The 27,267-nt window shown below is 46.7% G+C and overlaps 1 protein-coding gene across 3 annotated transcripts in view; it reads right to left on the bottom strand.

Annotated features, from left to right (window-relative positions):
- ADCY1 (adenylate cyclase 1) overlaps positions 1 to 21,497 on the bottom strand; it is a 182,014-nt gene extending 160,517 nt beyond the window's left edge. For all 3 annotated transcript variants that reach the window (XR_014503857.1, XR_014503858.1, XM_083407024.1), the window contains exon 1: positions 21,241 to 21,497. Coding sequence is in view for 1 of the 3 variants with exons in the window: in XM_083407024.1 (XP_083263150.1) it covers positions 21,241 to 21,393 (153 nt within the window). In the remaining 2 variants the exon portion in view is untranslated. The remainder of the gene's footprint in view (positions 1 to 21,240) is intronic.
- Between the last annotated feature and the right edge of the window lie 5,770 nt (positions 21,498 to 27,267).

The following is a 27,267-nucleotide window of genomic DNA, read 5'->3' as shown; positions in this document are numbered from 1 at the left end:
GATTGCCAGAGATGACTGATGATGAACCGTGCTTCATCTAGAGGGATATTGGTATAGATGGAGGCTACAGCGAAAGATGCTAATATCATTTCAGTAACTCTAGTATGCTCTATTGCACAGATAAAATGAGCCGTATCTTGTAGGTAGGCAGGAGAGTCCCTGGCAAAAGGTTGTAAAAATGAATCTAAATATTTGGCAATGGGTTCCAGAATGGAACCGGAACCCGATACTATCAGTCTACCTGGCAGGGAGCGTACGGATTTTAGGTAAACAATAAAAAAATGGGCATACAAGGATAAGAAGGCAGGAGAAACTCGAAAGTGTGTTTGTCAATCACCCCTATTGAATATGCATGCTGTAATACTGTTTTTAGAATGGTCGCTATAGAATCTGTGGGATCTTTGGCCATTTGAACATAGAAAAGGGGAATCAGAAAATAATCTTGTGGCCTCTTCCACATACTGTTGTCTATTCTGGATAATAATACTCCTTTGTCTGCTGGTTTAATAACTATATTGGTGTCATTAGAAAGGTTATTGAGACAGGTATGTTGTGACTTCGTTAGATTGTCCCTAGTTCTAGGGCCCTTCTATTCTAGCTTTTCCAAATCATGGGTAACTAATTGCTGGAATAATGAGATAGAAGGAACTATTCCGGATATACTGTCCTTTTGAGATGTCTCAAAGAGATGTCTTCCTTTGAGAGACGGCTTGGAGGTCCTCACTATTCATTGATTTGTTTGATTCTTTGTTTGACTCTGATACATGTAATAACTTGTAGTTACTTGTATATTTTGTGAGATGTGTTGTATGATATATACACCATTTTGAATTGCCTTTTTCGTATATTCTGAATGGCATCATAACTGATTATATATTCATTAACAGTTATTAGCCAGCGTGTTGTGTTTGCGTTTTTGCAGATTGTTACATTTTGCAACACAGGGGTTTGTGTTTGTCCAGGCTTTCATAATAGACATGAAAGATCAGCTTAGCAAATGAGTGGAGATGAAAAGAGTACCCTGGGCAGAAAGCTTTCTAAGCACAAAAAAAGCACAAAACCCCCCCAAACCCCACTGTTGTAAGTGATTAATAGGACAAATTAATTTTTCTGACTATTTTCAAACAGTTTCTCATTGTTTTGGAAGTAACATCTACCCCCTTATTGATAGACTAATATTTAAGAAGGTAAATAAATAAATAAATAAATAAATAAATAAATAAAGGCCTATACAGAGAGTATACATTATTTCTTACAATGCTATTTACAAAGGAATTTTGTAAAGCGGAAATGCAATTCAGCCTGAAAGAACAAACGAAGGCTTAAAAAATCATAAACAATACTCCAGAGGAGAGGAATCAAAATGTATCTTATAACCCTGACAGTATGTTGAAATGGGCTTATTGTCTTCTAAAGCAACTACTCTATTCCCAATCTAAGAATGGAAAGCTGGTGGACAACAAAAGAGGTTTAAAGATTCTCTCAAGGCAAATCTTAAAAAATGTAGTATAACCACTGATAACTGGGAAACATTGGCCTGTGAGTGCTCCAACTGGAGAACAGCCTTTACCAAAGGTGTCATGGACTTTGAAGAAGAACGAACTCAGGAAGGGAGAAATGAGCTAAGAGGAAAGCACATTTGACAAATCCTCACCATGATCAACTCCTACCTGGAAACCTATGTCCTTACTGTGGAAGGACGTATGGATCCACAATTGGCCTCCACAGTCACTTACGGACTCACTGTTAAGACCACATTCATGGAAGACAATCTTACTTGGCTACGAGTGATCGCCAGAGAAGAAGAAGATCAATTAGCAGAGTGAAAGACATACATTTTAACCCAACCCTCAAGAGTCTGAAAAACCCTTGAGTTCACATCGGTTGATACTGTGGTAATTTAAATTAATTTGCTGTCTTTTCTGTTTCCCAAAATGATTAGCAGTAGTGCTTGTTTTTATTTGTTTGCTTCTCTCTGGTGCCTTGTCAAAGTGGAATCTGCAAAACCTCAAAGTGGAATCTGAATTGTATCTGAAGAAGTGTGCATGCACACGAAAGCTCATACCAATAACAAACTTACAGTGGTACCTCGCAAGACGAAAAACTCGCAAGACGAAATAGTTTTTTGTTTTTTAGTTGCTTCGCAAGACGAATTTCCCTATGGGCTTGCTTCGCAAGACGAAAACGTCTTGCGCCTTTTTCAATGCATTCCTATGGGAAACCGTCAATGCATTTCCTATGGGAAACTGTGCTTCGCAAGACGAAAAATTCACAAGACGAAAAAACTCGCAGAACGAATTAATTTCGTCTTGTGAGGCACCACTGTAGTTGGTCTCTAAGGTGCTACTGGAAGGAAGTTTTTATATTTTGTTTTGACTATGGCAGACCAACATGGCTACCTACCTATAACTAGAAATGTGAAAATAGCCTCTCAGCTTTTAGAGGTCTTGGTCTTAGCTACAAGCTTTCCAGTAAGTCCACAACAAGCCCGTCTAGTGACTGGGAATACCTAAGAATCTGCAAAACATGGGTACGAGTGATCGCCAGAGAAGAAGAAGATCAATTAGCAGAGTGAAAGACATACACTTTAACCCAACCCTCAAGAGTCTGAAAAACCCTTGAGTTCACATCGGTTGATACTGTGGTAAGTTAAATTAATTTGCTGTCTTTTCTGTTTCCCAAAATGATTAGCAGTAGCGCTTGTTTTTATTTGTTTGCTTCTCTCTGGTGCCTTGTCAAAGTGGAATCTGCAAAACCTCAAGTTCAGCATGGCCAGATGACTCAAACTAACTCAGCACATGAAGTACAAAGATAATACTCTACTTCAGTTAAATTTGGTAAGAGATTTTGCACTGTGTTATTTCTTGAAATATCTTCCTGGAACACTTACATGAAAATAGCCTAAACAAAATGCACACGAATCTGAATTGTATCTGAAGAAGTGTGCATGCACACGAAAGCTCATACCAATAACAAATTTAGTTGGTCTCTAAGATGCTACTGGAAGGAAGTTTTTTTATTTTGTTTCGACTACTGCAGACCAACATGGCTACCTACCTGTAACTAGAAATATGAAAATAGCCTCTCAGCTTTAGAGGTCTTGGTCTTAGCTATAAGCTTTCCAGTAAGGCCACAACAAGCCTGTCTAGTGACTGGGAAGAGCACAACTCAGGATCTGCCAACTAAGTGACCCTAGCGTTCAGTGAGACACTGGCAGAACAACAGCTATGCCACCCCATGACAAATATGCTAGATAGTAGAACATCTCAGATAATCCAACAGAATGGCTGAAATGGAGTGGAACAGTGGGTCGGATGTAGGCAGCAGAGCAGAGGAGCACATTTACACTGTGTCCTTTACTCCTTCAATCCATGACCATTCTCTTAACAACTGCCACAAGGAGGAAGGATTATGGTACCTGCCCCCACACTGATGACTACCCCACCAATATTGCCAAAACAAAACACCAGACAAAGTGTAACCTAGCACCGAATCATAATGCACCACCATGGTATAGAAATGCCATGTAGGATGGCCATAGCTCAGATGATAAAGTATCCAATATTGTCCTACATCTGCAGGTCAGAGACACAGAGATATGACAATGTGAACTCTGGTGCACAAAAAATGAAAACTTTATGAAAAGCAGTCTGCCCTCGCAATACATGTGGGAGCTTGAACACATTGCTAAAACATTTTCTAGAACCCTAAGAGTTAATTCAGCTTGGAACTTCCAACCCAACCCTATTCCACTCCCGTTTGGACTTCTGCAGTGCAACCAACATGGGACTGACTCTGAAAAGGGCTCAGAAACTTCAACTGGCTCAAACAGCCCCATACTCAGGATCTGCCAACTAAGTGACCCTACCGTTTTACTTTCTTGGGCTCCAAGATCACTGCAGATGGTGACAGCAGTCATGAAATTAAAAGACGCCTGCTCCTTGGGAGAAAGGCGATGGCAAACCTAGACAGCATCTTAAAAAGCAGAGACATCACCTTGCCAACAAAGGTCCGTATAGTTAAAGCCATGGTTTCCCCAGTAGTGATGTATGGAAGTGAGAGCTGGACCATAAAGAAGGCTGATTGCCAAAGAATTGATTCTTTTGAATTATGGTGCTGGAGGAGACTCTTGAGTGTCCCATGGACTGCAAGAAGATCAAACGTATCCATTCTTAAGGAAATCGGCCCTGAGTGCTCATTAGAAGGACAGATCGTGAAGCTGAGGCTCCAATACTTTGGCCACCTCATGAGAAGAGAAGACTCCCTGGAAAAGACCCTGAAGGTGGGAAAGATTGAGGGCACAAGGAGAAGGGGACGACAGAGGACGAGGTGGTTGGACAGTGTTCTCGAAGCTACAAACATGAGTCTGACCAAACTGCAGGAGGCAGTGGAAGACAGAAGTGCCTGGCGTTGGAAATCAAGCCTCTATCGGGAGAAGCTGGCAACCCTCCCAGGCACCCGGCTTGAGTTCCGATGACCTCCCAGGCTGCATTCCCCAGCAACTCAGGCTAGGTCTCAATAGGCGACCCTCCCCAGCATGGGAAGAGCACACCCACTCCTGCTTCCCCGGCAGGGGAAAGAGATAGTCAGAAACGTTTATTTACATGGTTTATTTCTGACTCTTCAGCATCACATAAAACGTGTCTGCTCACTTCAGACTCCGGCAAACAAGTGACAAAGACTTCCTGTACTTCCTGTACAAACACAAGAGGAAGGTCTCAAATTACACTCTGAGCAAATTCCGGTGCATTGCCCTGTGAACTGACTGTCCCACTGTTTCCCACAGACAGTTCCAACATTCCCATCATGTGACGTTTTCAAGCTAGCAGTTTGCAGCTGCATTGCATCCATATCGTAACACTCTGAACCATGGGGTCATGAAGAGTCGGACATGACTAAACGACTAAACAACAACAATAGGGAGCAGGTGACTTCCTTGCTAGAACAGCTTCACAGGCTACTGGTCTGTTTCCAGGCACAAGTCAAAGTGCCTGGAAACATTTTGTGATAAAATATTTTGTGATAAAAATTTACATTTAAATACAAATTTCCACATGGAGCTTTTTAAAATAAATAAATCACAGATTAATGTGAAAACAAGACTCACCCACCTCTGTCAACTGGAATGTTCTTCAATCAACAACATAATCTAGACTTATTCCCTAAAGTCCTTTCAACCATCTCTAGGAACTCTGGGAACTGTGAGCAATGCCACCCATAGCTTCTTGCAGTCCTGGATAATAGAACTTTCTAGGGCATAATGAAAGCCCCACCACTAAGACCTTCCTGTAGTCATCAGCAGGACAAATCAGAAAAGATATGGAGTAGTGAGGATCCTGAGGTGGCAGATCTTGTAGTACCATTAAAACACAATAAACACTGATTGCTTTGTATATTGTTATAATTTACCACCAGTAAGCGGTGCCATTTAGATTTTTAACACTACCAATCTAGCTATGCAGCACCCTTTCTATCAACACAGGTGTTCTTGTTCGGAGTGAGGGAATCTGTTTCTATCCAAAATTCTCTGCTTCTTCTATAATAAAGCAAGTTCATTTTGTTCATCAGTAAGGGGAAAACAGCATATAATTTCAGACACTAACATATGCAAACTGTGTTTACTTGAGAGTTCCTCTAGCACCCAAGAAAAGGAATATCCAGGTCCTCTTGTGAATGAGGAATTGGTTAAGGTGCAGAAAGCAGAGAGAAGGAATAAATGGACAGTTCTCCGCCAATAAGCAATATTAAGACCTGTGCTTCTCAATTTGTTCATAAATGAGCTAGAGATAGGTGGCCAAGATTGCTGACAATGCTAAATTCTTCAGGGCCATTAAAACATATAGAGGTTGTGAAGAGCTCCACTAGATGTCATGATTCAGGACAGATAAAAGAAATTCCTTCTTCCCACAGCACATAGTTAAACTATGGAACTCACTCATGAAGGCCACCAGCTGGGATGACTTTAAAAGAGGCTAGTGATAATGCTAGCAATGATGGTTCTGCTCTACCTGCACAGCTAAAGGCAGCAATGCTTCTGAATACCAATAGTTGAAAAGCAAAGGAAGGGAGGAGATTCTTGTGCTCGGATCCTGCTTGCGGCTTTCCCAGAAGAGGCATCTGGTTGGCAATGGGGAGAGCAGGCACTTGACTAGATGGGCCATTGGCTTGATCCAGCAGACTCATAAAATAAAGGGCCACACCGAGAAAAGTGAACTGAGGCTTCCAAAGTGGTGGAAAGAATAATATCAGTAAAGCAATTTTGTTCTTCCTCTTTCTCAGTTGGTTGAAATACGTTTCGTCTCTTAAATGCATGAGTAGCCTTGATTCAAAACAGTGGGAAATCACATTGAGAACATGAATGACAACTAGGACAAGAGGTCAAGCCTACTAAGGCAGATGGAGGGAGAAGAGCCAGAGGGTTTATCGCCCCTGAATTTCACATTGGCTATATTGCTGTTTCATCAAAAATAAAATGGCACGAGCAATTTAAAGAGAAGTGAGTAGGGTCTACAAATATGCAGTAGAATATACTGAGCAAATATTTGCTTTTTCTTAGAATAGCTGTGAATTAGAAACACAATGCTCATCATTTCATGACCAAAGGAACAGTGAGTGCGGGTGGTCAGAGACTTTGTGAAAAGTAGGGAAATACCTCTAGGATGCCACTACATCCATTCACAAAACAAAATGACAGATAATAGAATCATAGAATTGTAGAGTTGGAAGGGACCCAAAGGGTCATCTAGTCAACCCCCTGCAATGCTGGAATCTCATCTAAAGCATCCATGGCAGATGGCCATTCCACTTCTGCTTAAAAACCTCCAAGGAAGGAGGGTCCACCACCTCACGTGGGAGTCCATTCCACTGTCAAACAGCTCTTACTGTCACTGAGGAACTTCCTTCGATGAAATTGACAAGGCATTGGCTGGTAGTTAAGCAACTTAAATCTTGCAGTTGTAATAGCTCCAGCTGCAACAACAAAAACCTAAAATCTGACTAAAATAAAGATTGCTGATCTATTTAAAGCCAGACCTTTATTTCTTCATGGTCAAGCTCTTAAGGTAATGTGTTCTGCAAATCTTTAGCGGGAAAAAATTGTGGATAGCACCAATACACTCTCACCTAGGAACATTTCTCCTAATCCCTAGAATAGTTTTGTGTTTAATTGAAAATAATAATAAAGTGGCAAATGAACACATACATTAATAATCATTAAAAGATTAATGGCCCATCTGAAGAATGAGGAAAAGGGCAAGGCTGACACATAATATTGAATCGAACTTCGTTGCTGTATGTGTGAAAACCTGAGAGAAGGCTGGGTTACTTGCACATTTGAAGAACTTGTCATAGGTTCTCTTTTTATTAAATCTACCATAATTTTAAAAAAACCAAAAAAAAAAACATAGCTTGGTTGATAAAACTAACATATTATTAATCAGAAAATTACATGATTCAACTTGTCCTAAAAATTTTGGGCAACTATATTAAATGAAATTAAAATAATAAAGGGATACAAACTGCAATTAGATTAACCAATTATATAGTTTTGGTGACCTAAGCCTAACAAAAGACACAAACATGATAAAATAACCTTTTAGTAATGATATGGATAACAATCTGTGCAAACTGGGAAACTAATAACCCCATTGTTGTGAAATTCACCAATATGGTGAAGGTTAGAGAAGCAGTTTTTTGAAAAACGTTTTTTTGAAAAATGGAACAGGCTTGTTAGGTACTGATTGAAAAGCTTGGGGGGAAATGTACATTACTGGAGCCATTGTAAAAGGAGTAATAATGTATCTGATACGATTATGTTCTGATGCTCCACTGCTGATAGAGCATCACTCGTTACCAATTTGCTACTGGGTCAGGTTCAAGGTTTTCGTGCTAATTCACAGGGTCCAAAACAATCTGGGTCCAATCTGACTGTCTAATAGAGGTTTAGCAGGAGTCATCCCTTCATCATCTGGAAATGTAGCCTTATTGGAGTTCACCGATTGGGTCTGCGTTGCTCCGGGACAGGAGGAAGGAAGTCAAAATGACACCGAGGTTGGTTCAAAGAAAGAGTTTATTCTGCTCTCTGGATAGCAGAAGGCACTTGCGTGATTAGTCCCCAGCAAGTCCAAAGAAATGACAGGTTTCATGCAGTTCCAGGCACCCTCTCACTCCTCCCCTAGGAGCCCAACTACATCGGCCTACGTACGCAGGTTGACATCACATATGTTCCTGCACTGGTACTCTCAACCATAAAAGGATCTTCCTTCCTGCACTCCTGACCATAAAAGGATCTTCCTCTTCCTACTCTTATCTGGGAGGAATAGGTCATCATCTGCGGGAACACACTCTGGCGTTTCCCCCGGATATTGGTCTTGCGCGTATTTTGTGGTCAGCACATAAGATAAAGTTCTGACGTGTCTTCTCTCTGTTCTGTTCTACTACTGGTACAGTGAAGGCCATAGTTGCCGTCACAACTGATAAAGGAGAGGGCTCTGAGCACTTGTCTCTACAGCCGGACATTTGTTTACGCATTGAGCTCAGAGCTTAAGTTAATAGATTTTAGCTAAGGAAAAATAAGGATTTTGGTTCAGTTTCAAACTGCCTGCACAGTCAGTTTTGGGTTTTGGAAACCCATTCCTTCAAAAACTGTATTGTTCAGACAGGCCTTTTGAACTTCAGATTCTTTGCCATCCAGCTTTTACTGATGTATTAGATGTTCCTATTGATTTTTGTTGTAGTATTGTGTTTTAAGGCTGTATTCCACCTTGCAATATTTTATATGAAAGTGGGGTTTCGAAATATTTAAATAAATAAAATACATACAATTAAAAAAAATATTAATAGCATGAGTAAAAACAAACATTCTTGAGCAAAACTTGCTCTGTTTCTAAAAGCAGGACACATATGAGTTGATTAATGTAGCTGATAAAGCACAGAAGTCCTACACAGACATTTGCAAGATGTGGAAAACTTACATTAAAGCAAGTACAGATTTCTGTAATTTTAAATATCAGACCCAAGTCATGTGAAACAAAATGGATTAAATTAGATTTTAACATGAATTGATCAGATCAAATGCTATCTTAGAATCCTAGACAGGTCTTGCATCCTCCACTGTTACATATGCTGTATGTCACTTCTCTACTGAAAGCAGATTTCATGTCCATTAAAGGTGAAACTTCCATATCCTACAAATTCAGACACCACTTCACCTGTTTAGGACTACAAGCTCAACATCAGAATGCAATACGATCCTAAATAGAAAAAACAGGCTATACTCCTTTCAGAATTGGTATACATGTTATGGTAGACATATAGATTAGGTATGGGGAATACTTTCAGTATACTAGTCCATTTACCTGGCAGGAAAATATTGTTAATCTGTCTAGCATTTGATTGCACTCAAATATTGTGTGCCAAGGCCCCATGACCCACTCTTATCTAGTGATCAATAAACACATGGACACAAGTATGTAGGTTTATGGGTTCAAATAGGCCACAACTTTATTGGTTACAGATGTGAGCGGTTTGGTTTAGGCAATGGGTCAGGCTACATCACGACTCCCACCCATCTGCAGGGAGTGAATTTAAGGTTAAACCACCAATAGGGTGGGCCTTATGGCTTACATCAAATAGGGGCAGCCCAAGGGATCCCCGTTGGGGTCGTGGCATGGCCCTAGCTCACGTCCGGGCATCAGACAGGATGCACACCCCCAGATCCCTTTAAAAGGATACCCTTACTGAGGAGGGGTAGACGCAGGCTACAACTTTGCTCCAACCAAACAAAGGCTTACCCAATGTCTAACCACACAAAGTTGTGACGATTGCTACCAGGTAGGTGAAAACCAAATGGTTGGTGTAATGGTTCTAGGGATTGCTTGTGCGTAAGTTGCCTTTACTCATGGCTAGGTTGCATGGTTGAACCCTTTCTGACAGGACAGCCTCTATTCCGTGGCTGCCTCAGTCGCTGGCAGAATCCGTCAGTGGGCGTTTCTTAAACCGCTTCCAACATAAAAGCTGCTTAACGCCCAGTCTCCTCCCCCGTTGCCTGCGCGAAAGCTTTCTGCGCAGGGTGGGTGTGGGCAAAGGAGCACTTGTCCCCTCTCCGCTGGTCTCCTGTGAAGAGTCCTGGAGCCACCTCTCTGCTTCCTCTATCTCCTCCCCTTCTCCACTGGTGTTACACTGATTTCCTTCCCCAGCGGATGGGCTATCCCTCCTCCTACTAGGGCCCTCTCCACCATCATCCGGAAGCCCTCTCACTGCCTCCCGCTCCGATGGCAGTTCCCTGACATCCACCTCCCCCCCAGGACCCCCTCCACCCTCGGCCCGACCTTCTGACCTACCCTCATCCCTATCCTCGGCCGACGATGCAGGGAATCCCCTGAGGGAGCTGCCGTCATCCTCCGAGGATTCAAAACCTGCTTCCCACCTGCCCCGACACCTTTCTGTGGGGTGGATCTCCCTGTTTGCTTCTTCTTCCTCGGACACCTCCCCTCCCTCTTCTTCGGAGGCAGGGAAACCAACGAAGTCCTCTTCGTCGTCTGTGGTGCCAAACTCCTCCTCCCAGAATCTCACTGGTGGTTTAGGTTTCCTCGGGAACAGGTTGTGGAACTCTTCCACGAGGTACCCGTCCTCGACCGCCTCGGCCGGGACCCACGTGTTCTCTGACTCGGGTTCCCCTTCCCAAGCTACCAAGTACTCCACCTGGCGCCCTCGCCACCTTGAATCGAGTATTTCCGTGGCTTGGATCTGGTGTTCCCTCTCCTCTACCTGCGGGTGGGTGGTGACTCTTCCCTCCTGCTCTGGAAACTCCCGCCCCTCCCTGTACGGTGAAAGTAGGGACCTATGGAACACCGGATGTATCTTCATGCTGTTAGGCAGTTTGAGCTTGAATGCCACCGGGTTCACCTGCTGTGTTATCTCAAAAGGTCCCAGCCTCCTTGGTTGCAATTTCTTGCACCCTCCCTTTAGGGGTAACCCTTGGGTTGACAACCACACCCGGTCTCCCACCCGTATGGCCTCCCCCTCCCAACGGTGCTTATCGGCCTGTCTCTTGTAAACTTCCTTGGCCCGCTCCAAATTCCACCTGAGTTGTTGGTGCAAGGCCTCCATTTCTTCCACAAACTGCTCTGCCACAGGTACACTCCATCCTTCCTCCCCGGGAAGGCCCTGGGGTGACACCCATAATTGGCCATGAACGGGCTCATTCCCATGGATACATGTTCAGCATTGTTATACGCAAACTCAGCCAGCGCTAACTTCTCAACCCAATCATTCTCCCTCTCACCTACGTAGCAGCGTAGGTATTGCTGGAGTATCCCATTTGCTCTTTCCGCTTGCCCGTTGGTTTCCGGGTGTCACGCCGTCGAGAACCCCACCTCGACCTGCAACAAGCTCATGCGCTTCCTCCAGAACCGGGAAGTAAATTGTTTCCCGCGATCTGAGATGACCCTCGAGGGAACCCCATGTAGTCTGAAGACGTGCTCCACAAACAACCTGGCTGTTTCCTCTGCCGTTACCGCATGTGAGCAAGCGATGAAATGGCACATCTTGGTCAGTAGATTGACTACCACAATGACTGCTGTTTTCCCCCTTGACTTGGGCAAATATGTCATAAAATCAATGGACACCACCTCCCAGGGTCTTCCCGGCGTGGGTAAGGGTTCCAGTAACCCCGCAGGAGCCGCCCTCTCCCCCTTGGCCCTTTGGCAGTGGTCGCACCCCCATACATATTCTTGTACGTCTTCCCTTACCCTTGGCCACCAGAATTGCCTGGTGACAAGTAGCATGGTCTTGTGTTGTCCAAAGTGGCCCGCCATGGGGTTGTCGTGGAGTTGCTTGAGTACCCTTCCCCTTAGGGTCCCCCCGGTACATACAGTGCCCCCTTGTAGTACAATAACCCTTCCCTTTCCTCAAACCCTCCATGGTTCTCTGTTCCTTCTCGGAGTTCTCTGATTTTAGTTTGAGCAAACTCGTCATTTCTAGTGAGCTCCCCCAGTTCCCGTTTCCCAACCAACGCTCCCCCACACACCCATCGGTCCTCAGGTATCACATGTCGTATCTCCGGCGGTCCCTCTCCTTCCATGTATTCCGGCTTACGGGAGAGCGCTTCTGCTCTTACGTTTTCTTCTCCCGGTACGTACTAGATCTCGAAGGAAAACTTGGAGAATTCCTGCGCCCATCGAATCTGCCTCTGGTTGAGTACTCGCGCGGTCCTCCAGTATTCTAAGTTCTTGTGGTCAGTGCAGACCTGAATCTTGTGTTGCGCCCCTATCAACAGATGTCTCCATCGTCGAAACGCCGCATAGATCGCAAGCAGTTCGCGGTCATATACGGTATAGTTCTGCTCCGATTTGCTCAGCTTCCTCGAGAAAAAGGCACACGGTCTCCAGTCCCCTTCGGCTCCCTGCTGCAAGAGAAGGATCGCCCCGATGGCTCGATCAGACGCGTCGGTTTCCAACCTCATGGGCTTTGTCAGATCCACATGCAGGAGCTGCTCTTCCGACGCGAACGCCTTCTTCAGCCTTTCAAAGGATTGCTGGGCACTTTCTGTCAAGGCGAACTTCTTACTGCTGAGACAATCGGTGATGGGCGCTGTCAAGTGGGCGAAGTTCTTGATGAACTTTCTGTAGAAGTTGCTGAACCCTAGGAACCTCTGCACGTCCTTCCGGGTCTTGGGTGCCTTCCACTCCAGCACAGCCTGCACCTTGCTCGGGTCCATAGCTAGGCCCTTGTCCGACAACCTGTACCCCAGAAATTCGACTTCTCGGGCGTGGAACTGGCATTTTTCCAGCTTGACCCACAGCTGGTGCTTATGCAGTCTTTTTAGCACTTCCCGGATGTCTCTGACATGTTGCTCCTCATTGTCTGCCACGCAGTTCTTGTACAGCAGGGGCCCCAACACGTGGTGCATGAAAGCTTGAAAGCAGGCGGAGCCTGATTGTAATCCAAAGAGCATAACTAAGTATTCAAACGCCCCCAGGGGGGTGAACATGGTGGTTTTCCATTTGTCCCCCTCCCGTATTCTAATCAGATTGTACGCTCCCCGGAGATCCAGTTTAGTAAAAAAATTTCCCCGCCTCACTTGTGTTAAAATGTCATCAATCCTGGCCATGGGGAAGGTCACTGGTTCTGACACCAAGTTTAGGACCCTATAGTCTACGACCAATCTGGGCTGGTTAGTCTCCTTTTTGTCCACAAAGAACACTGGGCTGCCCCCCACCGCCTTTGATTCCCTTATGAACCCTCTCTTCAGATTCTTGTCGATAAACTGCCGCAACTCCTGCATCTCCCTGTCTGACATGGCATACAACTTACCCATTGGTAGTTGCACCCCTGGGAGCAAGTTGATTTGGCAGTCAAAGGGCCAGTGGGGGGGGTAGTTTGTCTGCCTCTTTCTCGCTGAAGACTTCCCTTAGGTCCGCGTATTGTGTTGGCACCTCTCCTTTCGTTCCCACTGCCATCTATGGTGGTCACTTGCAAGGGAAAATCCAAAGGTAGTAAGTGGAGTTGGTGCTCTAGGGCAAAGTCCCTGCTGAAGAAATTACAGGAGCTGCCTGAATCCAGCAACCCCTCAACCTTGACTGGGTACCCGTTTGGGAGTTCTAGCACCACTTCCACAGCAATAGCTGCTCGGGGGCGCTCAGGCAGGGGCGCTTTTCTTGGTTGCTCACCTGGCTGCTTGCGCTCTTGACTGGCAGCCAGGCACTTTTGTTTCCCTGCACCTGTTCTTGCTCCTGCTTCTCCTCCCCACTGGCAGCAGCCCCCACCATCCCTTGCCACGCCTTCCTTTGAGGGCAGACCCTAGCAAAGTGTCCTGGCCGTTGGCAGAGAAAGCATTTCTTAGTAGTCTTCCAATCCTTTCCCTCCCTTTTGCGACCTTCACTGGACTTCGAAATACCGCTGGCTCTGCCCCCGTCCACTTCCATTGGCTCAGGAGCCTGGGAAAGCTGCCCTGGTATTTCAGGAATGCGGTAGTCAAGGCAACGTTCCCCTCCCCTTCCCTCGCGCTTCTCCTGAGCGCGCGCTTCCTGTCATACTCCAATAGCAAGTACAGCCTTGGTTAGCTGATCCATGACTGGGGGCAGGGAGCCCTTGACAGTTCGTCCTTCACAGCTGGAGACAGCCCTTCCTCGAATAGCATTTGCACTGGTTCCGAGTCCAAATTCCATCCAAGCCGATGGATCAGCATGGCAAAACGTGACCAGTATTCTCTAACTGATTGGCTCCCCTGCTTGCACCCCATCAGCTCCCGCCTAGTCACATTCTGTGCCACTTCGCTTGAATACATCGCATCCATGGCTTGGAAGAATTTCTTAAGGTCCTTCAGGGCCGTACTCTGCGTTGCCATGAGGGGCCTAATCCAATCACGAGCCCCCCCCCCCCGGAGATGCCCCACCACGTAGGCTACTCGTTCTGCATCGTCTGCAAAGTCATTATGCTGCAGTTCCAAGGCATACTCTATTTCCATTCAGAACGCATTATAGTCTTGGGGGTCCCCCCCAAACTTCTGTACCAACCCCGGTACTTTCCTGGCGATGGGGGTGGGTCTGACCTATGCATCCAGAGCTCGCCTTTCATCCAGCCTCGCCGTTAGAAGAGCCACATGCTGTTCCAAGTCTCGGTTCCTCTCAACCAGACTCTCCCCTCCAGCTGCTTGCTCCTGACCTCCGGATCCCCTGGTGACGCTCATGCTGTCTCTCCTCCGAAGCTGCGCACAAGCAACGTAAGGGACTGACGGACTGGTGTAATGGTTCTAGGGATTGCTTGTGCGTAAGTTGCCTTTACTCATGGCTAGGTTGCATGGTTGAACCCTTTCTGACAGGACAGCCTCTATTCTGTGGCTGCCTCAGTCGCTGGCAGAATCCGTCAGTGGGCGTTTCTTAAACCGCTTCCAACATAAAAGCTGCTTAACGCCCAGTCTCCTCCCCCGTTGCCTGCGCGAAAGCTTTCTGCGCAGGGTGGGTGTGGGCAAAGGAGCACTTGTCCCCTCTCCGCTGGTCTCCTGCGAAGAGTCCTGGAGCCACCTCTCTGCTTCCTCTATCTCCTCCCCTTCTCCACTGGTGTTACGCTGATTTCCTTCCCCAGCGGATGGGCTATCCCTCCTCCTACTAGGGCCCTCTCCACCATCATCCGGGAGCCCTCTCACTGCCTCCCGCTCCGATGGCAGTTCCCTGACAGTTGGCGCCAATTTGCCAAGTGGAAAAAATTCCGACCTGGTCCCAACAATTTGGCAGCTGAAATTTGCCCACAGCAAGGTCGTGTCAGAGCAAAGCATGAAGAAATACCAAGTGGATTGGAAGATCCAGCAAAAGGGTGAGAGGAGGGGGCCTCGGCAGCACTGCAGTTAAATTTCCTGTGGCCACTCCCCCTACCAGTGCTGATTGGCCAGCAGGGCCACACTAGGCATGGTACCGCCCAGCGCCGGTGATGGACAGGGATGGCATGGGGGCGGCGTCAACTCCCCACCCTCATGCCGGATCACTGCAGAGGGCCAGATGCCTGGCTGCAACACCACCCACTGAAAAAAGTGAGTGGACTTGTCAAATATGCCTTGAAGCCAAGAATGCCCATGTGTAGGTAATATATATATTTTTTTTTACTGCCTCATATTGTCAAACTCTAGTAAATGTTTCTTCTCTCCTGGTTTGCTGTTGTCTGGAAGCACACAAAACCTTTGGGGGGGGTCTATTAAATGTGCTATGTGTGCGTTAGTGGTTAAATTTCTTTTTTTATATAAAAAATCATAGTGGTGTGAACTATCCAAAGGACTCAAGAATAAAAGCCTAGACTAACTGTTCAATGTCTTGAATATTATTAATATACATTTATATTCACATAACACTTTAAGACTGAAATAGTTGATCACAATAGTGTAAAATTTCATATCATTGTCTCATAATAGTTAACTAAATTAAGCTTAAATCTTTAAAAAGTAAAAAAAATATACAGTTCTTCTAAACTAACAGGAATAATTACGTGCCAACATCTGACTACTGCCTAGTCAAAAAATCAAGTGTTTTTGACCAGTTTAATTACCAATGTGAACTACATGATCCACAGATTCCCTTCAATTCTGCAATTCTTTTCAGAAAGAAAATTATTTCAGCCACAGGGCAGAACTGCTAACTCATATATTCCAAAGCCCTATACAGAGTCAAGCTGCCACTGGGGAGGAAATCAAGTCACAAGTCAGGAAATAGCCATCATCACTGAATAACTATACAGTTCAAGCAGCTGAATGAAAATTAACAGATATTTTGAAAAGGATTCTAAACATAAATAAGCAATCAGTGACATTTTGGGGGGAAAGCAAAAGAGAATTTGGAAAACTCAGCAGTAGTTGGGATTTCATTCATTAGAACAAGATTTCATTCTTTCTTTCATGGGCAACAACAAAAACTTAACAGTCATCCCACTCATGCTCAGAGGAGTAAAGGATAGTCACACATTTTTGCACAGCATGAAAGACATATGAAAACAACAAAATAAAAGCCTTGTGGTGTTGTGCTGATAGGTGTGAGAGATTCAGTGATTATATAGTCACCTATTATACTGGATGCAAATTGGAGTACCAATTCAAAATCATATATGTGATTATAGCATTAGATTTAAATTATTGTCAGCTACCTGAAGCAATGCCTTCAACAACGTTTTGCCATTGACCTCCTGAACCATGGTCTCAGCCTGCAATTGAACTCTTCTTGTAACACAGTTGGGGGAAATGCTAATCATGTGACAACACAAAATGTATTCCATTATAGATTATTCTTGCTGAGAGTGTGTTAACTAGGAAACAATGCAAATCAACATTTCCTTTAATTTTAACAGGCTCTAAAAGCTGCCACCTCAATCACTTAATAGGTTATCACATTTTCATCTTGTGACAGGTACCGTATATTTTTTAATTAGTGCTGTCAACAAAAAGCAAGCAACAGAAGCAGAGTTGGATATACAGTCAAATACAAAAGAATTGACTATTACTGTACAATGTCATATCAAAAAATACATATATCTGCTCAATGTGATATGGCAGACACCTACATTTTGCTACATTCCTGATTTAAGTTTCTGGAATGCTATTCATCTAGAAATTTGATCCTCTGTGGTAGAGAGAATCTTTAAAGAATTCAAAAGCTGTTTCTTTAGTACAGAACAGCCTTTCCCCACAGTGCAGTCACCCATCTCTCCTGATCTCACAACTGCCAAGAGAATCTCTCAATGACACAAAATACCCCTGCCTACTGCTTTGCCCTCCAGCCACATCTTTGATTGATATTTACCCGCCATCCTGTTGGTTTGCTCTAAAGTTTGTCTCTATAAATATCTAAATTCCCTTCAAAGCCACATTTAATGCAATCAGTGACCCAAGTAAATGCTATTAGGGCATGGATATCTGCTGACTGATCCACATGTTTCCAGGTTGTATGTACAGATTCTTTATAACAATGTAAATTATCATTGCAAACAGTGTCGGCTCCAGTATTAAGCAATGTCAGGCATTTGCCAGTGCTGTAATAGCATCAAGGGACCCACCTCACCAGCAGAGATGCCACTCTCACTTTACACAGAACCTCAAAGAAGGCCAGATACAGGAGGATTCTCTAGCTACATGCTCATGCCCTATGTCTTCCAGGTCAAGGGAAACCTCAAAATCACCAAAGCTACACCAAAATACATTTTACTCATACAGCTCTTTATTTAATCAGGGAATATTTGGATAACCTTGCCCTGTTTTGGATGCTAAATGGGACATAGACCCATTAAAACTTCCTTTTAGATGCCTCTCTGGGCTTTCGGATCACATGTCAGGAAGCAAAATAAGCTATTTTGTTCCTTTAAAGCAATTCTTCAAAGTTATATTCTGTTTTGTAATTCTCACTTAAAATGGGTTATTTTCTTGGTCAGAAAATGATGACTTCAGTTACTGAGCTGGTACACAAGAGTGCAGTCCCCCATATAACAACAGAGGTAACTGAAAACAGAATGGGAAGACAGTTAGGACTGATGAAATGGTTCCATGATACCAACCTGACATAGATGACCTTGCTTTTGATTAACTCAAATATGAATAATTTTTGCTTTTCTATATAGTACATGTGGAAGACTCCTTATTTCAAGGCACCCAGTCAGCTACCTTCAATTGGCTTGTGCCAATTGTTTCCTGTCTAATGTTTTCAGAGGAAATTACCATTCCAGAAACCCTCTCCCTTTCATAATGTGAGTAAGTGCAATATTTATACCTTGAGTAATTCATAAAAATGTTTACATCTTGCTTTCAAAACATTATAGGAAACACTAGTTTCCAGTAATAACTTTTAGCCCCAATGCAAAATATGTATACTCAGAAGTAAGTTAAAGGTAAAGGGACCCCCGACCATTAGGTCCAGTCATGGCCGACTCTGGGGTTGCGGCACTCATCTTGCTTTATTGGCCGAGGGAGCTGGCGTACAGCTTCTGGGTCATGTGGCCAGCATGACTAAGCCGCTTCTGGCGAACCAGAGCAGCACACTGGAAACACTGTTTACCTTCCCGTCGGAGCGGTACCTATTTATCTACTTGCACTTTGACGTGCTTTCGAACTGCTAGGTTGGTAGGAGCAAGGACCGAGCAATGGGAGCTCACCCCGCCACAGGGATTTGAACCGCCGACCTTCTGATCGGCAAGTCCTAGGCTCTGTGGTTTAACCCACAGCGCCACCCGTGTCCCTTAGAAGTAAGTTACATTGATCTAAATAGGATTTACTTCCAAGTAAGTTTGATAGTTTGAAGCCTAAACACTTACTAGGGAGTTCCATTTATCTCCTGAATAAGCTGAACAGAAGACAACCATGAGGACAAGAGAGTTGGAAAACTTTTAAGCAAGATAATATATATATCCACAGGAAATGGTAGAGAGATTTTGCTGCTTTGTTCATTTTTTTTAAAGAGAGCAGATGCAATTCAAGGCTGTGCACTCACACTTAGGTGTGGAGGAGAAATCTGAAGCAGTTCACATTTAAAGAGGAACCCATCCAACTGACATTTTGGAAACAACAGGCAATCAAAACACAGCCATCCATTGACATTTATATTAGGAGACAACGGCAGGCAAAAACGTAGATTGGACAAAACGATATTCAAAAATGTGTTTATTATGAGAAATGCACACTAAAATGCTGGCAAATTTTCATGAGGCTCAGAAATGAATTTAAGATGGGAAAAATCAGCAACCAGCATGTGAACTCCTGCCTGTTCTTATTCTAACAAGCTTTTGAGAACTGACAGCTTTTAATGAAAGGCTGGCTGCTGTGCTGTTTTTATAGTAATTGTCTGCATGTTTTAAAAAAGATATTCTATTTTTATATATAGCATTTATTCTATAAATGCTTATTTTTTAAAAAAATATTGTTCTCCTTAACCCCCCCCCAAGGTTTTTAGCTGTTCCAATTTTATATGTAAGCTGCCTTGAGCCCCTTTCAATGAAAAATGTAGGGTATAAATAAATATATAAGAATATCAGAAGAAACCAAGAGAACACAGATTCCTCCATCTCCACCCACATGACGTGAAAAGCATATATTGCTTGGACTCCCTTTGGGCACAAAATGTTGTGGGATTTCATAAATATGTAAATTTTATTGTATAACTTAACTGAAAATGGGCTGCTGGCACACGCTTTGGCACAGATGATGATGCTTTCACAGAAATCTATTCTTTGAAGTTCAACTGTTCACATATTTTCCTTTTTTCTCTGAACCTCTCAGTCGTGCACTTAAAAATAGACTACCAGATAATCTGGGTAAATCATAAAGCTCAGCTTATCCCTCCCTCCATGCTTCCCTCCCTCCCTCCAAACACACAATTTATTTGGTCCACCAGCTCAGTAGCAGTGAGCCAGGAGTAATCTTGTAAGCTGGCTACATGCGTCTCCTTATGTATTTGGTGTGAGCACATATATGTGATCCGTGAGCATGTGTCCGAAATTCAGAAAGATTCAACCACAATAACCAGCCAGTATAACTTCACCTCTTTCACTGTGGGTTATGTTTGTGTGTCATGACAGTCTTAGTCAGCCAGAGAAAATAGAATCAGAAAGCACCATGAAAGGAAAAGGCTGTTTTGTTTTCACCTATATTATTATTCTCAAAATTAGATTCACCCAAGCCAGCAGCTACTCATCTGTGAACTGCCAAAACAACAGACAAGCAAACCATCTTCCATCTGCCTCCTCTCTCTTCCCACCAGCGAAGATTCAGAAGGGGGGGGGGTCTCAAATCTTTAAACCTCCCCTGCTCTCTTCTCTCCTTTCCAGCTCAAGTCCCTTAGGCTGTGGACACCTGAGGAAACCCTGCAGAGCCATAAATAGCGACGGGGGGGGGGGGCTTTGCAACAGCACATTCCTGAAGATGCAGCTCTGCCACAGGATTAATGGGCGAGAGAGGGAGCCTGTGAGGGGCGGCGAAGAGAGGGGGGCGCAAGCAGCTGCTATGGGGAAGCAGGGGGGCTGAATGAGAGGGTTTCCGAAAACATCCGCTTGCCTATGGAATTAGAGATGGGAAGAAAAGGGGCTCCATCAAAATATCTTCTACACGATTTCCTTCACTTCACAGAAAAGAACCTTTCCACCCCTGTCCAACCTCATTCGCTGTCAGCCTTCCGCTGTCCGTATTTATCCCATTTATCCTACGGGTATCACTCTGCTATCTCGTTAAAAACTTGGCGATATATGCGGGGTGGATCAATATATAGTATCCTCCTCTCTCTGCACATTATACGGCGTCCGTATCATCTTGGGCACAGATCAGCCGTTTTCAGCAGTTCCACAAACAACAAACACTTAATAACGTGATCGTAATCCACACACATTTCAAGCACCCTGTCCTTCCACAAAAGCAGCCATGTGCTGCCAAACATTCATTCTCTTTCTCCTTCACCCACCCACTTACTTCAGCGCCCCCATTTCCCACTGTATCCGCTATAGGCAGAAAACACCCAAGCCCAGTTTGCAGACCCTCTGGGCATCTTCGAGCGAGCAGCATCCCCGACACCCCGGGCAGCCCGCCATCTCATGCCAGCCCCGGCTCTATCCTGCAGGGCCGTCGGTTCCCTTTTCCAGCGCTGGGCCTGAGCGGAACTTCCTCGGGAGCCCGAGGGACTCCGAGCATTCGGGGCGGCCCTTGCGACGGAGCGCAGCCCGGCCGGGCCCCGCCGGTCCTCGGTCCCCGCCCGCCGGCCCGCCCGCCCGCCCGCAGGGCGCACTCACCGTCCTCCAGAGAGGCTGCCTCTTGGCGCTGGCGGAAGTGAGGGCGACGATGAGGTGCGAGGCGGCCACGAGGACGCCGAAGACGATGGCCAGGAGGGTGCGGACGGGCAGCAGCGCGTACGAGATGAAGGTGACCAGCAGCAGCTGCCACATGCCCTGCTCGGGGGCGCTGGGCGGCTCGGCGCCGTGCGCGCCCAGCGAGAAGGGGCAGCAGAGGAAGGCGAAGGTGAAGCTGAAGAGCAAGGTGAGCTTGACGATCTGCTGCAGCTGCGTGACCTGCAAGTACTTGACGTTGGTGACGATGAAGAGCGAGAGGAAGATGATGCAGTGCACCGGGTGCGAGCCCTTCGAGATGGTGAGTCCGGGCGCCGACAGCAGCTCCAGCAGCGCCAGGCTGCCCGTCAGCGCGATGAGCACGGCCAGCGCCTTCAGCGTCGAGGTCTGCTCCAGCTTCAGGTTGTAGTTCTGGAAGAGCGACTCCAGCTCCTTGCACGCGAACTGGTCCTCGCACGCCGACGCGCCGTCCAGCAGCGCCGCCGCCGCCGCCGCCGGAGCCCCTCCAACGGCCGCCGCTCCCGGGGCCCCGCCGCCGCCGCTCTGGCCGCCCGCCGCCGCTGGCGCCGGCCCGGGAGGAGAGGAGGCTGCGGAGCAGCGGCGGCAGCAGCAGCAGCAGCAGGAGCCGCCGCGGCGGAGGCACTTCTTCTTGCTCGCCTTCCTGGCTTTCTGAAACGGCAGGTCCTCCATGGCCAGGCCATTCATAAACCCGGCGGGGAAGAGAAGCGAGGCTCTGGGGCCGCCGCCTCGGCCGCCTCGGCCGCCGCCGCCGCCGCTGCTCCCGCTCTGCTCATGGAAGAGGCGGGGCGGGGCGGGGCGGGCGGCAGCCTTTCGCCGAACGCGGGAAAGCGGCGGCGGCGGCGGCGGCGAGGAAGCCCCTCCGAGCCGCGCTGCGGGAGGCGCCGAGGGCGAGGGATCCCGCGCCGGACGCCTCTTGCGCGACTAGCGGCGTTGGGGCTGCGCGCGCGAACGGCCGCCCGCGCGGAAAATCCTCTGGACGGGCGCGGATGTCCGGCCGCCTGCCAAGCGCGCGGCCCGCAGGATGGGCAGCATGGGGAAGGCGGCCGAGAGCGAGGCGCGGCGGCGAGGAGCGGAAGGCGGACTGGCCAGGGGATTCCCCGCCGGGCGGGACGCGCCAAGGAGGCGAGGCGGGCAGGTGATCCCGGCTACGTCCACCAGCCTCGCGGCGCGGGGCCCGGCCTGCGCCTGCGCGCTGCCGCCGCCGCCGCCGGAGGAGCCCGACGCGTCTCCCGCACGGAGCGGATTGGCGCGCGCGCCGCGTGGTCGCCGATCCGCGGGCTCCTCTGCGCGCCTGTCCGCGCCCCGCCGCGCGTCCACGGCCGTCTCCAGCTCCCGGGAAAGGGCTGCGCGCTCCAAGTACGAGCGGGAGGCCAGCGGGTGCCCGCCTCCCGCGCAAGCGAGAAGCACGGGCTGAGCCGGGAGAAGCCAGCTAGCGGGACGGGACGGGGCGGCCTGGCTCGCTCTCCGCCTCATTCCGCTCCCGCCTCCGTCTTTGATGTGGCCGGCCGAGGAGATTTCCTTAGCTTACGATTCTACACAGAATTCCGCGAAAAGGTAACTTTGTAAAATCTACCGTGGCCATTGCTAGAACCCGGTGTGTGTTTTCCCTTGCATTTCGAGATTAGACCCGAACCCCAGCAAAGCAGACCACAGATCTGTCCTGGGATCCATGGCGCGCTCTCACATCTGCCCCTCGAGGAGCCTTAAGAAAGCCGACCAGCAGCGCCCAGGGCTCCCGACCCTGCCGAGCGAGAAGCCGGGCTCGCCACCTTCCCGGACACGCTGACAAGAAGGCAAGAGCGCCGGCTCTCCCTCGCCGGAGCAACACGCTGGACAACGACCACAGCTGCCTTGTCCCAGCCAGAGTCCTTTGCACCTTGAAGATGTGCAGCAAACCCGTTTTGAAATGGATAGCCATGTCTTAGGTACCAATCCTCTTAAAAGGTATTGACTTCTGCAACTCCAAATGATAACTATCTTCCATTCTGAACAAATGATCAAATGTCGAATACATTTATCATGCTTTTTTCTAGTCTCATATGATCATAGTCCTAACAATTAGCAGTCTGGTGAGGAACTGCAGTGGGGAATAAACCATTTATTATGGAGCTACTGGGGGACATCCCGTGGTCAGAATATTCAAAAGAGAAGGGAGTGCAAGATGGGAGTTTTTGAAAGGTGAAATATTAAAGGCACAAATGCAGACAGTTCCAATAAGAAAGAAAAGTGGGAGGCATCTAAAGAAACCAGTGTGGCTTCATAAGGAGCTTATAGATAAGCTTAGATTTAAGAAGGGCATGTACAGTGGTAACAGACTCTGCTAACTCAGAAATAGTGCTTCAGGTTAATAACTTTGCTTCAGGATGAGAACAGAAATCATGCAGCGGCAGCAGCGGGAGGCCCCATTAGCTAAAGTGGTGCTTCAGGTTAAGAACAGTTTCAGGTTAAGAACAGACCTCCGGAACGAATTAAGTACGTAACCAGAGGTACCACTGTATAAGAAATGGAAGAAAGGGGAAATCACAAAGGAGAGGTATACATAGAATCATAGCATCAAAGAATTGTAGAGTTGGAAGGGACACTAAGGGTCATCTAGTCCAACCCCCTGCAATGCAGGAATCTCAGCTCAAGCATCCAGAACAGATGGCCATCCAACCTCTGCGTAAAAACCTCCAAGGTAGGAGTCTACAATCTCCCAAGAGAGACAGTTCCGCTATTGAACAGCTCTCACTGTCAGGAATTTTTCCTCATGTTTAGCTGGAATCTCCTTTCTTGTAACTTGAAGCTATTGGTTCAAATCCTACCCTTGAGAGCAGGAGAAAACAAGCATGTTCCCTCTTCCATGTGACAGCCCTTGAGATATTTGAAGATGCCTCTCCTATCCCCTCTTAGTCTCCTCTTTTCCAGGTTCAACATACCCAGCTGCTTCAACCATTCCTCATTTTTTTGGAATATTTTTTATTAGGAATTTCAATGTAACATTTTATCAAAAATACATCATCCTCATTCCCCCCCCTTTTTCCCTCCTCCCTCCCCAAAAAAGAAAACCTACCACCCACCCCCAGACTTCCGTCAGCTCCTCTCTCTGGTTTTCCAGCACATGTTATTCTCTGCATGTTATAAAATTATAAATATCCTTAATTTATCTATCTACCGTATTTTTCGTCCTATAGGGCGCACCGGCCCATAGGATGCACCTCGTTTTTTTGGGGGGGGGAAATGAATTAAAAAAATTTATTTCCCCCCCTCAGCTGCGGCTGCCGCCCCAAGCCTTGGGGACACCCGCCAGAAGCAAGGGGAGCCCTCCGGAGGGCTCCCCGTGCTTCGGGCGGGAGGCTGCCGCCCCAAGCCTCGCGCACTCGGCGGGACCTCCCATCGGGCGCGCAAGGCTTGCGGGCACGCCCCCGAAGCACGGGGAGTCCTCCGGAGGGCTCCCCGTGCTTCGGTCAGGAGGCTGCCGCCCCAAGCCTCGCGCGCTCAGCGGGACCTCCCGTCGGGCGCGCAAGGCTTGCGGACACGCACGGGGAGTCCTCCGGAGGGCTCCCCGTGCTTCGGGCGGGAGGCTGCCGCCCCAAGCCTCGCGCGCTCGGCAGGACCTCCCGTCGGGCGCGCAAGGCTTGCGGACACGCCCCCGAAGCACGGGGAGTCCTCCGGAGGGCTCCCCGTGCTTCGGGCGGGAGGCTGCCGCCCCAAGCCTCGCGCGCTCGGCGGGACCTCCCGTCGGGCGCGCCAGGCTTGGGGACACTCGCCCGAAGCACGGGGAGTCCTCCGGAGGGTTCCCCGTGCTTCGGGCGGCAGGCTGCTGCCTGCAAGCCTTGTGAGCCTGTGGGAACTCCCACAGGGCTTGCAAGGCTTGCGGATAGCTTCCTGAAGCCTGGAGAGCGAGAGGGGTTGGTGCGCACCGATGCCTCTCGCTCTCCCGGCTTCAGCGAAAGCCTGCATTCGCCCCATAGGACGCACACACATTTCCCCTTCATTTTTGGAGGGGAAAAAGTGCGTCCTATGGGGCGAAAAATACGGTATATATTACCAATAAAAGGCTTGTGAATGTTTATTCAAAACCTGCCAAGGAGTCCAGTTCATTTTGTTGTTTCTTTAAGTACTTTGTAAAGGGTTCCCATTCTTCTTTAAAGTCACAGTTGTCCTTATCACGTAGTTTGTGTGTCAATTTCGCCAGTTCCGCATAATCCATCAATTTCTCTTGCCACAGTTCTTTGGTCGGGATTTCTTCATTCTTCCATCCTTGTGCTATTAAGACTCTTGCCGCCGTTGTCACATACATGAAGATGTTTTTCAATTTCCTTGGCAGGTCTTTTCTACAATCCCTAACAAAAGTGCTTCAGGCTTTTTTACAAATGTTAATTGGAACATTTTCTTCAACTCATTGTATATCATTTCCCAGAATTTTTAAATTTTGCTACAATCCCACCACATATGGTAAAAAGTCCCTTCTTTTTCCTTACATTTCCAACACATATTTCAACCAGTTTTATACATTCTTCTGCACTGGTGTTACATACCATCTATACATCATTTTCATGTAATTTTCTTTCAAAAGAGAACAGTCTGTAAATTTTAAATCAGTTTTCCACAATATTTCCCAATCTTCAAACATTATATTGTGACCTATATCTTGTGCCCATTTAATCATAACTGATTTTACCTCTTCATCTTTTGTTTCCCATTCTAGCATTCCCATTCTATATGCACCTTTTAACAGCTTCACCTTCCCTTCTATGACTTCCTTTTGGAATCTAGATGTCGTATTGCTAAATCCTTTCTTATTGTCTTCTTTGTATATTTCATGTAGTTGCCGATAGTGTAACCAACTCTGAAAGTGGTCTTTTATTTCCTCATAATCTCTTAGCTTCCATTTTCCTTCTTGATCCTTTAGCAAATCAGCATACGTAAGCCACTTTCCTTTCTTTCCAAGTGGTTTGAGCAGTAAAGCTTCATGTGGTGAAAGCCACCAAGGGGTCTTCTGTTCTAACAGATCTTTATATCTCTCCCATACTCTCATTAATGATTTCCTAATTATATGGTTATAGAAACTTTTATGAACCTTCCCTTTCCCATACCATAAGTATGTGTGCCAGCCAAATCTATTGTCATGTCCTTCCAATTCTAATGCTTCTTGCTTTTCCAACTTTATCCAGTCCCTAATCCATACCAGGCATGCAGCTTCATAATACAATTTAAGGTCTGGGAGGGCAAAACCACCTCTGTCTTTTATGTCTGTAAGTATCTTATGTTTTATCTTTGGCCTTTTGTCCCCCCCCCCCCAATAAACTTAGAAATTTCTTTCTGCCATTTTTCAAAACATTAATCTTTCACAATTACTGGGACTGATTGGAAGAGGAATATCATTTTTGGCAGCACATTCATTTTAATCAACCATTCCTCATAATTCTTGGTTTCCAGACCCTTGATTTGGAATGCCTTCTTTCTCTCCCCATTCTCTGTGCATTTGCATGTTAATCTCAAGCATTTGTACCTTGTGTTAGGCCAGTGGGACTTTGGGGGGGAACTGTTCGTGTACCATGCACCTCTTTGCCCAGTGAAATCCTTGCCTGAACTGACTGAGGTAATTTTGGATGTGGTGTTGAGGATGGCAAAATTGTTGGTTTGGGTGGTAACAACATGCACACTGAGATTGCTTTCTCTTCGGCAGCTCAGTATTTAATGACTACCATGAAAACTATGGCTCTGTACTAAAATGTAATTGGGCCAACACATACAGCAGAACACCTCTGAGATCTAGTTTTGTTGGCTTGGCAGGTGATTTGAAGGTAGGAGACTTTACACAGGTTTTATTGTCATGGTTAGTTCACCTCCCTTGGCAGAAGTAGGAGGAGTGTGGGAATGTTCAGGGATGCAGGAGAGGATATATTGTTTGATTATATCCTTTCCAACTTGTGTTAACAAGTTCTACAATTTAGCAGAGTAACATTC

Source organism: Podarcis tiliguerta (assembly GCF_965153285.1).
Source record: "Podarcis tiliguerta genome assembly, chromosome: 12".
Classification (NCBI taxonomy): Eukaryota; Metazoa; Chordata; class Lepidosauria; order Squamata; family Lacertidae; genus Podarcis; species Podarcis tiliguerta.
The sequence above is the reverse complement of the archived record's forward strand: the minus strand, read 5'-3'. Positions and strand labels throughout refer to the sequence as shown.